Source organism: Mastomys coucha, unplaced genomic scaffold (genome assembly GCF_008632895.1).
Source record: "Mastomys coucha isolate ucsf_1 unplaced genomic scaffold, UCSF_Mcou_1 pScaffold15, whole genome shotgun sequence".
In the NCBI taxonomy this organism is placed as follows: domain Eukaryota; kingdom Metazoa; phylum Chordata; class Mammalia; order Rodentia; family Muridae; genus Mastomys; species Mastomys coucha.
Genome location: NW_022196897.1, coordinates 97,427,002 through 97,441,783, shown reverse-complemented (window position 1 = coordinate 97,441,783; position 14,782 = coordinate 97,427,002). Strand labels below are relative to the sequence as shown.

The 14,782-nt window shown below is 51.4% G+C and overlaps 2 protein-coding genes across 2 annotated transcripts in view; one reads left to right on the top strand and one right to left on the bottom strand.

Annotated features, from left to right (window-relative positions):
• Positions 1–6,296, top strand: part of Nutm1 (NUT midline carcinoma family member 1) — an 11,416-nt gene extending 5,120 nt beyond the window's left edge. Inside the window, exons 3-7 of the mRNA XM_031371339.1 lie at positions 497–625; positions 2,340–2,479; positions 2,919–3,196; positions 3,560–3,676; positions 4,069–6,296. Coding sequence (XP_031227199.1) covers positions 497–625; positions 2,340–2,479; positions 2,919–3,196; positions 3,560–3,676; positions 4,069–6,045 — 2,641 coding nt within the window. The 3' untranslated portion in view covers positions 6,046–6,296. The remainder of the gene's footprint in view (positions 1–496; positions 626–2,339; positions 2,480–2,918; positions 3,197–3,559; positions 3,677–4,068) is intronic.
• A 665-nt stretch (positions 6,297–6,961) lies between these two features.
• Lpcat4 (lysophosphatidylcholine acyltransferase 4) lies at positions 6,962–14,574 on the bottom strand. The gene is made up of 14 exons (XM_031371338.1): positions 14,275–14,574; positions 12,741–12,883; positions 12,168–12,388; positions 11,711–11,823; positions 11,535–11,595; positions 11,216–11,274; positions 10,984–11,018; positions 10,379–10,433; positions 10,210–10,292; positions 9,720–9,845; positions 9,408–9,540; positions 8,424–8,522; positions 7,888–8,044; positions 6,962–7,596 (listed from the first exon to the last, which is right to left on the bottom strand). Exons 1-14 carry the CDS (start codon positions 14,386–14,388, stop codon positions 7,421–7,423), a joined length of 1,575 nt encoding a protein of 524 aa, XP_031227198.1. The 5' UTR covers positions 14,389–14,574; the 3' UTR covers positions 6,962–7,420.
• Between the last annotated feature and the right edge of the window lie 208 nt (positions 14,575–14,782).

Below are 14,782 nucleotides of genomic sequence, written 5' to 3'. Positions count from 1 at the left end.
CCCCCCCCCCAGACAGGGTTTTTCTGTGTAGCCCTGGCTGTCCTGGAACTAACTCTGTAGACCAGGTTGGCCTGGAACTCTCAGAGATCCACCTGCCTCTGCCTCTGCCTCCCAAGTGCTGGGACTAAAGGCACACACTACTACCGCCGGCTGGGTTAAATCCATTTTATAGTTACAATCTGGAGTGTTCCCTTCTTAGTGTTAAGTTAAAGGCTAGCACTGAGAATTAAAGGTGGGTGCCCTTGTTGGTTTTGGAAGGTCAGGAGAAGAATCATTTGATTTGTGTGATTTGCACATCTCAGTGGGAAGGGCAGCAAGAATGATGTACAATGGGAGGGGAGGCCGTGGAGTCTGGCAGTCTTATTAAAATGGAACATGACAGGGCTTGAGGGACATACTAGATTTGGGGAGAGACAGGGGGATATGGACTGAGGTGGGCATCAGAACAGGTGCAGAGCACACTTTTACAATGTGTCTGACCTAATGGGGGTTTTAGCCCAGTGCTTCGTTCCCTGGCCCGACTGAAGCCTACTATGACCTTGGAAGAGGGACTGCCGAGGGCTCTGCAGGAATGGGAGCGGACCAGCAACTTTGACCGGATGATCTTTTATGAGATGGCAGAGAAGTGAGTTTGATGAACCCTCATTTACCCTGCAGGGGTAGGGGAGTGGTTAAATACAGGGACAGCGGAGATGGGTAGATGGATGTATGTGTATGTTGGGAGAGGGGTGTAGCAGGAGCTTCAGCAAGATGGGTTAGCAGGTACCACAAGCCTGACAACCTGAGTTTGGTCCTCAGGGCTCACATGGAGGTAGGAGAGAAGGGGCTCCCAGAAGCTGTCCTCTGAAGTCTACACATACACAGTGTACACATGCACGTGCACACACATACACATATAAATAAAAAAATAAATGGAATAAATTTTAAGATAAAATAAAGTAGTGCCACAGGAGGAAGGCTATAGGCCAGATGAGAGTCTCTTGGACCCTTCTTGCTTCTACCACCTAAGCTCTGGAGTTACTCCATCCTGTCTGTTCCTGAAAGCTCCTCTGCCTCCAGGTTTTGTATCTGTATGTGGCTTTCCTATTGAAGGTGTTAGCATAGGACTGAACGCAGGATCTCTAAAAATCCCATGAAGGGCCCCCCCCCACCCTGACAGGGTTTCTCTGTATAGCCCTGGCTGTCCTGGAACTCACTCTGTAGACCTGGCTGGCCTTGAACTCAGAAATCCACCTGCCTCTGCCTCCGAAGTGCTGGGATTAAAGGTGTGCACCACCACTGTCTGGCACCATGAAGGTTCTTTTGCTCACCAGATGGCAAGTAGCTATTGATGTGGAACTTCACCAGCACTTTTCCTTTCATGGTTTGCTTTGTTTTTCTTTTTAAAAATAGCACAGATTTAAAAAAAATCTTAAAAACAAAACAAAAGTAACTTTGGCCGGGCAGTGGTCGAACCAACAAAAAAGTAACTTTGGCAGGCTGTTATGTAGTGAGTCACCACACATGGCCCCAGGGCTGACATGGGAGTATCATTTGAGGCCAGGAGTTCAAAGCCAGCCTGGGCAACATAGTAAGAATCCTTATCACAGCAACTGGGGAAGGAATCATTTCCTCCAAGCGTATCTTTTTTTTTTTTTTTTTTTCTGAATCTGAACCTTTGGTTCCCTGGATTTACCCTCGAGGACCTGTTCCTCTGCTTCAGAAATTCTGCCTTCATTTTCAGTTGTAAAAAGAGGCAGATGAGGCCATCAGGAGCAACCCTTTAGAGTGTACCTCTAGACTTTTACATGGGCCATGCTTGTATGAGTTTGCCAAGCTTATATGAAGTAGTACTTAATCAGGGCACTGGGTGAGATTGATAGGGCACAGAAGTAGAGGATATCACTTTGTCCTGGAGAGTTGTCCGAGCCGTATACCACCAGTTTCTCTATTTAGCTTCTTGAATAACCACTGAAGGTGAAGAAACGATATAATGGCATTTCTCAGAACTGTCCTTAGGCCACTGCCTACCTGTGAGGCTTCCCCTGGCTGAACCAACATCAATAGCAATTAGCCAAAATGAGGGTGCTTGGTTTCTTGGCCATGTGTGGATGCTGCCTGGTGTCTGTCGCTGATGGACTGGGTTCTCCTTCTCACCACAGACTGTGCTCTTTATTTTTAATGTTAATTAATTAATTGTCTTTCCATTTTATGTACATTGGTGTTATGCCTGTATGTATGTCTGTGAGGGTGTCAGATCTTAAAGTTACAGACAATGATGAACTGCCATGTGGGTGCAGGGATTTGAACCACTTGAGCCATCTCTCCAGCCCTACCTGTTTCTTCTTTACCCTCTGCAGGTTCATGGAGTTTGAGGCGGAGGAGGAAACACAGCTACAGAATGCACAGTTGATGAATAGCTCCCCGGGTCTGTCCCCTTTAGCCCCTTTGAAACTTGATCCTCCAGGGTCCATGGTCCCAGGGGCTTGCCAGCAGCCAGGTAAGGCTACCCACAGTGCAGGTGAGGATGAGGAAATGCTCTGCTTTTGCTTCTGTCGCTGTCTTTCCTGGAAGTGACATTGTTATAAGCCAAATGCAATGCCCCATAGGAAGCTGGGGTCTTGGCTCCTTTTTGTCTTGAAGTAGCTATTGATCTTGGCTAAGTAAACTAACTACTCTCTCATCTAGATTGTGCATGAGCCCTATACTTTATCAGCCTAAGAAATGGGGTTGGATCAGGTGGTTTCTTGGAATGTCAAGGTGTGTGGAAAGATTTCAAACAGTGTTCTCTCTCGTACCCTCCAACTTTTTATGTTTTCTCCCCCAAAAGCTTGATCCTACTCTGGAATCCATTTCCTGAACCCAAATTTCTCCCCTTACAAGTATCCCTGGGAAGTAGATACCAAAGCTTTTTTCCCATTCTCTGTCTCTTCCCCCAGTGTACATTCCCAAGAAGGCAGCCTGTAAGACACGGGCTCCCCGGCGGCGGCAGCGCAAACCCCAAAGGCCTCCGGTTCCTGAGGCACCCAAAGAGATACCACCCGAAGCTGTACAAGAATATATTGACATCATGGAAGGGCTGATGGGGAGCCACGTGGACACAGGGAAGACAGAAGTGGAGGAAGAGGGGCAACAGGAGGATGCAGGGATGTATCCAGATCCAAACCTTCTGAGCTACATTGACGAACTCTGTTCTCAGGAAGTCTTTGTCTCCAAGGTGAGCTAGGTCTACACGGCTACTTTCAAAGAGATATTTGGGGGCTAGGCAATGTGGGCCATTGGCTCTCTGGGGTTCTGCATAGGGCAGGAGCCCCCATTCTACAAGTTCGAATAGATATTTGGGAGTCCGGTACTCTGGGGCACCAGCCTTCTGGGGTTCTGCGTAAGTCAGCAGGCTCCATTCTATAATTTGGAAATAGGTATACATGTAGGTAGCTGATGGAAAGGACTACTACAGATTTTTATAACAAACTCCAGTGTGAAAGTGGGGGCACGGGCCCCAGAGCTTCGTCTCTAGAGCACCTGGGCTTATAGATTACTCCATATCAAGATCTACACTGCTCTTCTTTCTGTTCCCCAGGTGGAGGCAGTTATTCACCCCCAATTTCTGGCAGACCTGCTGTCCCCAGAAGATCAGAGAGATCCTTTGGCTTTACTTGAGGAACTAAGGCAAGAAGAAGGACTTACACTTGCCCAGGTAAAGTTGGGAGGCAAAGAACACCGGGAAAAGGATCCTGGCTGACTCTGCATAACCCTGTGATATCCTCATACTGATTTTAACGGGTTTAGGTTTGGGCTCTGGGTCATATAAGGGCATAGAAGTCATCATTTGAATAACACAAGGATAATCTCCACACAGTGCACGAAAGCATTATGCCTACAGTGTAGAACAAGTAGGTAGGGGACGAGGAATGGCTCACAGCAGAGGGACAAAGCTCTAACGCAGAAAGAGCTACAGTATCTATCTTTGATCCCATCACTTAAAACACTTGCTTTCCTTCCCCACACTTTCTACCATCTCCTATCACCCACTCAGCCACCTCTTCTCCCAACCATGTATAGAACTGGCATTTGTCCATTCCCTTCCAGCTGGTCCAGAAACGACTCTTGGCCTTGGAGGAGGAAGATGCACAGACACCTCCAAGTTGCAGCGGAGCTCAGTCAGACTCAAGTCCTTCTGTGTCTGATGAAGATGAAGATGGGGGTCAAAGGTGTCGGCCCTCACCTGGGCTTCAGGGGGCTGCGGGCATTGTTCGCATTGGAAAATCTGCTTCTCCAGGCAAGCAGGCAAGAGAAATGCATGGTGGGCAGGAACAAACACTAGGTGGTCCAAGGGGGATTCACAAGGATGGAAATAGTCTGCCGTCCCCTAGCAGCTGGGACCTGCAGCTAGAACTCTCAGCGTCACAGGGAATACTAGTACCCTTGGGTATAGAGAGAAAAGGGTCTGGGAAGGCCATAAAACAGCTCTCTGCAACTCATGATGGCCACCTGGGAGGTACTGGGTCCTCTGGGCACTACCCAGTAGCAGATAGGAATCCAGAGGTTTTACCTTTTTGTTGGCTAGAAGATCCCCAACACATGAGAGCTTCCAATTTGGATATTGGACTTACAGAGCCAGTTCCTGTGCAAGGACTTGGGTTAGAAAAACGGGCTTTGGCATTGCAGATAGGACAGCAGATCGGGGGAGTTGGGATGCTTACTCAAGGAAGAGAACAACCTTCAGCAGTTTCCCAGAAGGGCTCTTCAAGAGCCATGTGGGGAGATGACAGAGGTCCTGATGTGGTTCAGAATTATAATCAGAACCATTCCCCTGGAGCAACTGGCAACCTAGACAGGGTTTCTCTCAGCCCAGGACTGTGGCTGAGCAGTGATATGGATGCTGTAGGTTTAGAGTTTCCCTTACACATCGAGAATGTCATAGCTAGCATCCAAGATGAGGCATGTAGAAGGGAGGACCAGGCACCAAGTTCTAGAAACAGCGCTTCTCCAGGTCCTAGAAAAAACACAGTGCTCAAGGATGTGGGGAATAGTGTGATTCCCTGTAGAGGTACAGATACAACAGCCATCCCAGAAAAGAGAAACTCCTGCAGCTCGCCAGGATCTTTGATGGCCAGTGGTCCAGGTTTGAGGTCCAAAGAAAATCAAGAGCTGAGCCCTGAAACCATACAGAATCCTAGTGATCTGTGGGCTGAAGCTTGCCCCCAACTACTGCAAACACTTGACTCTTCCACACTGGGGTCTTCCAAAGACACCCTGATACCCACATGCCAAGGCAGTCTCCTTATTACTGGGACCCAGGATGCCTCCTCTTTCCCCAAGGCTAGCCAAAAGGCAGAGAACAAAGGTAATCTACTTTTTCCTCGGTTGGAAAACACAGAACAGGTCAACATACTCGATGTTAGAAACGACAGTGGTCCCCAGCCAGGGGTCAGCAAGGATTCCTGCTCATCAAATTTTAATTCTTACAACCTCCAAGGGGAGGGCAGGGAAGGCACCGTTTCCTTCAAACCCACTGACCTTGTTGTTCCTTTACAAGGCAATCATGAATCTTACACACACGAGACAACCAAATCGCCATCAGGCCAGGGCCAGGGAAGTATTTCCCCAAGGTGGGGAACCAGGGATGCTTTTATTCTGAGAGAAACCCCTATTAGAGAAACATGCGCCTCAGCAGATAGAGCCAAAGGAAGTGAGACAGAGAAGGAGGAAGACCACGAGCTCTCCAACTTCTCCTACCTTTTGGCTTCAAAACTTAGCCTCTCTTCAGGAGGGCTTCCCCTTAATACTGGTCTCGCCTCTGGAGGTCAGGGGATTGTGAAAACATCCCGACAGTCTGCTGAAGTAGATGACCTTGGCCAGCCTTCAACCCCTCCCAAGTCTGGGAAGCAAGCCCTAGTTGGGAGTCCAGCTACTGTGGTAGAGAGAGCGCAGCAAGGAGCTCAGTTTAGTAGTTCCGGGCAGAAGCCCCTTGCTCTGGGAATGGCCCAGCTCCCACAGCCTCGGAAAAGGCGGCGTGACAGTTTTGTCACCAGCAAAAGGAAGAAACGACGTCGTAGCCAGTAGGAAGCAGAGGGCCACCCTGCTCCACCTAGCAGCACCCAGAGGTGGGCACCCCAGTCTATTTTACTGCTGCCGCTCCCCTGTGGAGAAGCAGCCTCAGCCCAATGCTCTTTTTGTTGTTGTGAAAGAAGCTGGAGAGCCTTGGGGCAGGTCCGACTGGCTAGGTTGCAGGGGGTCCCGTTAGTGGGAAGTAAAGGGAGAGTTTGGCTTTCGGAAGTTATATGGCACAATAAAGATTGTTTTTGGTTGGAAAATGCGATGCACTCTTCTGTGTGAGCATCCTGGCTGCGACATCGAACAAAGCGTTATAACAGAGGCAGGTTCTGTGGACCCACTGACCACGAGGCTAGCCTTATTTTGGTTCCCTGTAGTGTTTTGCTAAGAATCACTTTCATGACCAGACAGATAGGTTCCAAAACAGGAGTCCCAAAAGGTTCATTCCCTCTTCCCAAGACGGAACCTGGCATTGGCAGGTCTGGTCTGGATAGCCTATTATTGTCTGCCTCCTTTAAGGCTACCGTGCAGGAGGTGGGGGGTGGGTTCTCTTTGTAGGTCAGATCTGATTTCCTAAATCTAATTTATTCTATGTATGTGTGTCAAGACATGTAGCGCCTTGGGTGCTAGGCGAGAAAGGTTGGGGGGAGGGGTACTTTTCCTCCTGCAAGGGCTGGACAGGAAGGACTTCTATGTTGTTCCTCAGCTCATATTGCTGTAAGGGAAGTGCCAGGGAAGTACCATGTGGTTGGTGTAACCTGGAGGAGGCTCAATTCCCGACACAGGTCTCTGCTCTGAGTATGGGCGATGGAATAAACTCTCAGTGGGACTGTTAAATATGGAATGGTAGGAAGCTATATTTCCATCTTTAATGAGGGCAGAACGAGAGGGAACGGGCTGAAAAAGAGGCTCATGAAGAAGTCAATTAGGATGTGCATATTTAGTAGGTGGTAATAGGAGGGGCAGATACAAAAATCACTGTTTGATTTCCATAGAGGAAACACCCCAGTCTGTTTGTGAATGAGAGAATTCAGGTATGGCCGAGATCAATCTTTGGAGTTTTTTGGAAATCCCAATGGAAATCTGGAAACCAACCATCCATCTCTTTCCTTCACAACTAATGACTCCACCCTCGGGACCAAGCTTCAGATTTTTTTTTAATAGATATATATTTATATTTATGTATAAAATAGTCTTTTACAAAAAGACCCCACCAAACAAAAAATGAAAACAAACAAACAAACAAACAAACAAAAAAACCCAATGATAACCAAAAAAAATCAAACAGGAGCAGAGGTGGGGCTGAGGCATAGGGTAGGCCTCTGGCGCTGTCCTGAGAGCAGGGCTGGGTTTGAGCTGAGGAAAGAGTGGGAGACTGAGGTGCTCAGTCACCCTTCTGCTTGGGGGGCTGTACAGTCCCGTTGGCCAGGGCAGTGGGGCTGCTGGGGGATGAGGCATTTGGTATCTGGGAGGTGCTTCGAGGCTTGTGTGGGGGGCGTAGGTAGGCGCTGAAAAGCTTGCCGTACAGAGGGTCGTGGAGGGAGAAGTTCTGGAACTGACCTGGACGGGAAGAGTGGGAAACAGAAAAGTTACACCACTTGAGAGTGAGGAGGGGCGCCATCCCTCCCTTCTCTTTCCTCAGAACATAGCCCTGCTAGTCTGTTTGCCTTCTCAAATATAGCTTGACACCTCTTTCTTCACTTGCCCGGTTCCCACCCACCTTCCCTCCTCTCAGAGGTTCTGATCCCTGACACTGGCCACTAGCCCTCTTTCTCGGCCAGCTAGCTCAGTGCTCAGAACCTATGATGGTGCCCCCAGTGCCTTCACAGGGCAAAGAAGGCAGTGACTCACAGAGGGAGAGGCCTTGGCTGCATCCAGGCTGGCACAGCTCGGCATGCAAAGTCGTGGCAGCGGGGCGGGGTGAACCCAGCAACAGGTGCAGGATGGTGCTGAAGCCGTCTTTGTACAGCAGACGGTCAGGTCCTTCGGCCTGCTCTTCAGCAAAGAGCTTGGGGGCAGGAAGAGAGAGATGGAGATGGGTGGGGAGGGCATCAAGTCCTCTTCCTTCAGACAATGCCTCACATTGCCCAGGAAGCTGGCCTGATGGGCTCCTCTTTTTCTAAGAGTGCTGCACATAAGCCTTCTTGGATCTCTAGTACCTGTTCTTTCAGGACAAGTGTCAAACAGCTAGCTTTTGCCTTCTTGTTCCCAGGCAGGGGCCTTGGTGGGAGATTCTGGACAGAGGCAGTTTTAGGCATTATCTAGGGAGGGACCTGAGCTTGCATTATCTTAAGAGCTAACTGGGAATGGTACAAGATGCTGGCCTCCAGGGATGGAGCTGTGGGGTAAAGCGCCTCAGCGGTTGTCTCAGAGTCCCTCAAAGGTACCTCAAAGGCCAGTCGAGTCAGCTCCTCCAGGCTCCTGCCGCCATCCAGGGCTGCTAGTGCTAGGGCCACATTTCGGAAGTCCACCAGACCCTTGGCATCCTGGTGGGAGACCAACCAGAGCAATGTGGGGACAGGCTTCCTCCTGCCCTCTGGACTCTGGCTTCTATTCAGTAGGCTTAGAAATGACGCTTGTGGCCACTCTGCTCACAACTGACCAGCAAACTCCCCAGGGCTCCTGTGAGTTCTCAGGCCACATGCTTCCATCCACTATCGCTTACTGCCGTAAACTAGGCCAAGACATGTGGTGACGAAGCTCTCCCACAGAGATCTAGGAATGTCAGGGGATCCCCCAGGAATTCCGAAGTTACCACCCGTTCTGATATACCGGAGGGAGCAATCCCGGTTCCCAACCCAGACAAACTGGTTTTCCTCTGACTCAGCCTATGTAGTAGAACTGGTCCCACAGACTTGGGGGCCACTGGCCTAACTTTTTTTTTTAATACTAAAAATCTAAGCAGGATAGATGTTATGTCTGTGGGGGACATATTGGCTGAGGTGGAGATGGTCTTCCTCAATTTAAGAAATCCACGCAGCTCAAAACTTAAAATTTTTAATTACTTTAAAACTTTTAGAGGTGTCTGACTATATCACCTAGGCCGGCCTTGAGCTTACAATTCTTTGCCTCTATTCCCTCTAAGAGCTGAGGATGTTCAGCCCCACAGCCTGTGTCTCATTAGCACAGAAAGGGCCCTGTGAGGCTGTGAGGGGTATAAAGAGCATCTGTCTAGTATCAAAACTTGAGTGTTTGCTTGCTTTGTCCAGACAAACAAAAAACTAGAATTATGAATTGACAGGATACTTGGGTGCTATTTCTGGAAATACAGTTTGCCAAAAATAATCACTTGGATATCATCCCTGAATCTCGAGCTCCTTGGCTTGGAGGAGGGCAAGCCGTCCATTTTGCCCTGGGTTCTAATCCATTACCTGCTGGAAGTAGCTGAAGGCACCAGCCACTGTCTGAGGATCCGAGAGCTGTAGCTGCTGGGCAAACTCCTCTTGGCTGATCATTCGACTCCGACCTGGCTCTGCCCCCATGTCCACAAAGCCAGGGGACAGCCTACGACGGAATGGTTGACAGCAGATTTGACTCAGTTTCTTTTTGGATACGCCATGCACAGGCTCAGCTGCTGTCCCCTGAACCGCTGTACTGAGGACCGAGGGCAGCGCAGCCTTTCTTCCTGCCCATTTCCCCTATCTGGGACACTGTGTATATCCTCACCTTCAAGGTTAACTTACCCGGCCTTCTGTAGCACCTTTCCCAGCTCCCAGAGCTGTGGTTCCAACGCTACCTTCAGCTGGCCCACCACAATCACAGGTAAGCTCCCTACAAACTCACATTCAGTGGCTGGAATGCCCAAGGCCCTTCAGGACAAAGAAGGATGGAGATCAAGAGGAGGCCGCAGAAGACCTTTCTGAGGTTTCATTATACTCTATTAGACCAGCATGGTCAGTTTCCTTTGCCTTTTTTGCTTTTTCAAGACAGGGTTTCTCTGTGTAGTCCTGGCTATCCTCAAACTCAGAAATCCGCCTGCCTCTGCCTCCCAAGTGCTGGGATTAAAAGCGAGTGCCACCACCGCCGGGCTTCCTTTGTCTTTTTCTGTCCTTGGTCTCGGCTGTCTCTCAGACCTTCCCCATCATCCCTGTACCTTCTTGTGGTTCCTCTGCTCAGCAGAACTGCTCCAGGAAATACTTTGTGGAACAGCAGGAAGTAACTTATAATACTCACTGTGCCATGACTCTCTGGACGTTGTTGGCATAAAGGGTGGGGTCTTTACTCTCCTCCGGGCTGGGCTGATAGACAGGGAGGAACTGAAACACAGGCACAGCTCTCATCAGGACCTGAAAGCATGCGTGGTTACTACCCTGTTTTCCCCATCCCATTAAGAGGTCCGTACCTCTACATCCACGATGCTGCAGGGCTGAGAGGCGGTGAGCCAGAGAACTTGGAGTCTAAGAGAGGAGAGGTGGGTGTTTACCACTGTTTAACTATGAGCTGCTCCTCCTGAGCAAGGCAGTGGGAGGTTCTCTCAGTGATACAAAAAAAAAAAAAAGGGACCCCTAGCTCCAGTTAGCCAGGAGGTTGTGACAAGGGCCAGAAAGGCGATGGGCAGGACAAAAGCCACAGGAAACATGCCAGGGAGGAAGAGCAGCAAGGAAGGAGAAGTCTGGATACTGAGGCGAAGGGAAGAGGCATTCCTAGTGGTATGGGTTCTCTAAAAGGGATCACTGAATTCAGAAGCAGCCTCCCACTCCCTCCCCCCAAACCCACAAACAAGAAACAAGGGACAGTAAATAAGGAACTGTAATTACAGCAGGAGTGACTTAGGTGGGAGGGCTTAGAAATACTGCCAAGTAACATTGGGGAGGTCAGAGGGCAATCTCCGCTGGAGTTCTCTCAGTCCTACACCGAAGGTCATTCATCTCTTTTACTAGGGACTGGACCAGAGATGCTCTGGTGGATTCTGACTCCCCACCCTAACCCTGTAACACTAGCACTCACACGCCAGGGCCCCTCCATGCCCAGCTCGTGGTGTCCTATGAGAAAGCAGAAAGAGGGGCAGGGGTTATTTCTCTTCCTGGAAACTGGCCGATCTCCTTTAGCAGACCCCAACCTCACCTCGTGCTTCACCCCAGATGCGTATCTTTAACACATCACCAGCTGTTTCCATTTATGTCCACTGAGGAGGGATTCATGCTCCCCGCTTCCACCCTTTCCTTCCACCGAGACTCACCAGACTGTTGGGGTATCGGATGAGGACAGGCTGCACGGGCACCCCTGCGATGAAGGCTCCTAAATCCCATTTCCACCCCCACCCCCCAAGGCAGAAGTTAGTACACGGAGGCAGCTCCATGGCAATGAGGGTCTGGGACACATCCCAAATGCCATGTGGCTTTGCTCTACTGAGAATGTCCTCTCTGACTCGCCTTGTCAGAGAGGTAGGAGGCTCCCTGTCACCGTTACCCTCCCCTCTACTTTGTGAGGTACTTCTCCCCCCAAAGCTGGAGTTCCTTCTCCCCCACTGCCTGACCGCCCACTATCGTTTTACTCACCTGGTTTGAACTTCAGCAGAGCCTTCTTGTTGGAACAGGTGCCTTCAGGAAAAAATAGTACCTGGGTGAAAAACAAAACAAAAACAAAAAAAAAAAACCCAAAGCACAGAGTGAAGTGGGAAGGAAAGAGCAACCATTCGGCACATGAGGCAGAGCTTCGAGATATCTCTACCCACCTGCGGCCACCTTCCTCTGGAGGTAGCCCGTCTTCGGACCTCCTCAACCACTCTGCGCCGAGAGGCCGGGTCGTGCCTGGAGACTAGGATGGCTTGATTAAATCTAAGAAGGGCTGGGTGGGGAAGGTTGAAAGGAGGAGTCACTTGGTTCTGACCCTGAGGCACTGACATCTGGCAGCTTCAATTTCCTCAACAGTGGAACGTATTTCAACACTCCATTTATTGCTACGATCTATTTATTGTAGGCTGTCTTTCTAGCACCTTGTCTCTGGCCCTAGCCCCCTGAGTCTTGAGATCAGTTGACAAACGGAATTACTTTACATTCATCTGCCAACAGACAGGTAGGTACCCCTCCTGAACGTTTCTCTCTACACTGGAAGCCAGTGTTTCCACTTCTGACTTTTTGGGGGCCCCCAGGGTTGCCATTCCTCCCCTATACCTTCTTGAACTCTCTCACCTCCAATGACAGGCACGGAAAGATTCTCAGCTCGAGACACAACCTTGGGCAGGTCACAGGGCAGCAGAACAATTGGGTCAAAGAAAGTTGAGTGGGGCGCAGCAACCAGGACAGGGGCTTCCAGGCGAGAGGCCCTTTGCCCCCGGACACGGATCCGAAGGAAGCCAAGCAGGAAGAATAGCAGGCGGCTCAGACCAAGAACCCCATTGTGGCATACAGTCCTGCCAGGGTACGGCTGGGAGTCAGTGGGAGAGGAAGTCCTGACTCCTAATCAACCCTGTCTCCCAACCAGGTGCCTGGGAAAAGCAGGATGCTCCTCTGTCCCCCTCAAAACACGTTGGCCATCGAGCTGAAAGTACTTTGGACATGTCACTTAGAAGTGAGGTCCTAAGGACCACATCTGGGCTTGGCTGATAGCTCATGTAATAGTTTTAGACCCTGGGGTGTGTGTGTGTGTGTGTGTGTGTGTGTGTATGTGTGTGTCTGTGTGTGTGTGTGTGTGTGTGTGTTGGGGGTGGAGCATAGCATCTACCCAGTGAGAAATGGTTTTAAGGAGTTGGGGGTCCCACTTACTTCCTCCATCCTGTGATTGGTTCCTGAAGCTGCTCCTCAGTGAGACCTGCTACTTGGAGCCATGCGAAGGGCCAGAGGAGAAAGAGGACAATAAAAGCTAGAAGTACTCGGATTGGGGCCAGCAGTACCCCCAGGAGGCAGAACTGCAGAAGGGCAGGAGAAAATGTCCCTTAGGGCTGGGAAAGGCTCAGTCCACAGCAACCACCTCCTACAAGGGCTGACCCGGGGGCAAAGAGTTAACACCTTGTAGGTGACAGGGTAGAGGCACAAGGATCAGCTTGGGCCAGGAGGACCAAGGATCAATACCACTAGGTGCCTTGTTTTCTCACTCTCAGGTGACCCTCCCTCCCCCTACAAAGGTTACTGTCATAATGCATCTGGTACTTGGAAAGGATGTTAGGATTTAATGAGCTGGGAGGTGGTGGCCCAGGTAATCCCAGCACTCGGGAGGTAGAGTCTGGTGGATCTCTGGGAATGCCAGGCCAGTCTGATCTACAGAACAAGTTCTAGGACAACCAGGGCTACACAGGGCTAGACCTAACCCCCTCCCTCCAAAAGAAAAAAAGAAAAGAGGATTTAATGAGAAAATGCAGGGAAGGCGTCCAGCCCTGTGCTTGATGTAGGTTAGAGACAGTTCTTCCCTAACATCCCATCCCATTCCATAAATAGCTCCTATGTCAAACAAACCCGGTACAGGGCTTTCAACACTTTGGGCCCAAGGAGCAGATGGCTGGAAACACAGAGATCCACTTTTCAAGTCTCAGGTCAATCAATCCCTAGCCTAGTACTGCAGAACAACAATCCTTAGGTAACACTCAGCCCTATTCTGCAAGGTGAGGGTTGCCAAGTGCCAGGGTGACTCCAGAGGATTCCTTAGGATTGAGCAGGTAAATAAACCTAGCCCCCGGGGGCCGGCCTCACGGGAGGTGATCACATCAGAAACCTTGGACACTTCCTCCCCATACCACCTCCTGGCTACCCTGGGGTGGTGCGTCCCTCTACTTCCTGTAGCTAACCCCCCTCCCAGCCTCCCTGCCCCCACCAGTAGGTTCTGCAGTGGAGGGGTGGGGGGGTGGCGGAAAGAGGAGGTGTTGGAAGGGCACAAGGACGCAGTCTTCGGGTCCAAACCGTTTAAGTCGAAGCCCTGGATCGCTGAACACACCCCTGCCCCCACCCTGGGCTTTCCGTAGCCTACAGCTCCATCCTAGCCCTTCAACCTTCGTAGGATGTAATCCGCATTCCCCAGTGTCCTCCATCTCTCCTATCCTTGGGTCCTCTTCAGTCCTCCCTCCTCTCCCACTCGTTTCTTCCTCACTTGTGAGCCTGTCTATCGCCTAAGCTGGAGTCCTCACCAAGGCTCCTCGCCTACCCACCCCCAGCCGCCCCCACGTGCGCGCCCCCTAACTCCCTCCCCACAAGCTTCTCATCCGCCTCCTCTGGCATCCATTCCCCTTGCCCATCTCAGCCACGGCTCCTCACCACCCGGTCTCCCCATCCCAACCAGTCTTCCACACGTCCCCTGCCCACACCTTACCTTAACCCTCTGGAGGCCGGAGAGGTGTAACTCATGCACGAACGGGTTTGGGGACGCAGAGGACCCAGAGGTGGGATCGAGGGGGGCCCAGGCCCCTGGACTTCCCTGGCTCATGGTGGGAGAGGGTAGAGCGAGGGCCGCAGCCACCCCGCTCCGGGCCCGGGCCCCGCTCCCGGTCCGGCTCTGCAGAGCAGCGCGGCTCGTGCGGCAGTGGCAGCGGCGGCGCTCTGGTCCCAGCCCCGCCTGGTGCCGGCCGAGGGGCGGAGAGCGGCGGCGGCGCCGCCCGGGCCGCTCGCGTTGTCAGGGCGCCGGCCGCGGGGCGGGGCTTGCGGCTCTCCGGCGTCCCCGCTTAGCCGCGTTCTCCGCGGCCCCTCGCGCCATTCGGAGCGCGGCGCCCGGAGGACCTGGCGGCCCCTTTCCGAGGGTCTCGGGCTGGAGCCGGGCAGAGAGGTTGGGCGCGCAGGCGAGCGCCCTGGTCACCTTCCGGATGCTGCGGCCACCCTGTGAG

What these genes read in the sequence shown, in the direction of transcription:
- Lpcat4 (XM_031371338.1), bottom strand. Translation starts at nt 14,388, where the DNA reads ATGAGCCAGGGAAGTCCAGGGGCCTGGGCCCCCCTCGATCCCACCTCT. An exon ending in TTCCGTGCCTGTCATTGGAG is followed by an intron (nt 11,824 to 12,167) that starts GTGAGAGAGTTC and finishes TTCCCCACCCAG; the next exon opens with CCCTTCTTAGATTTAATCAA. An exon ending in GCATGGAGGGGCCCTGGCGT is followed by an intron (nt 10,434 to 10,983) that starts GTGAGTGCTAGT and finishes CTCCTCTCTTAG; the next exon opens with ACTCCAAGTTCTCTGGCTCA.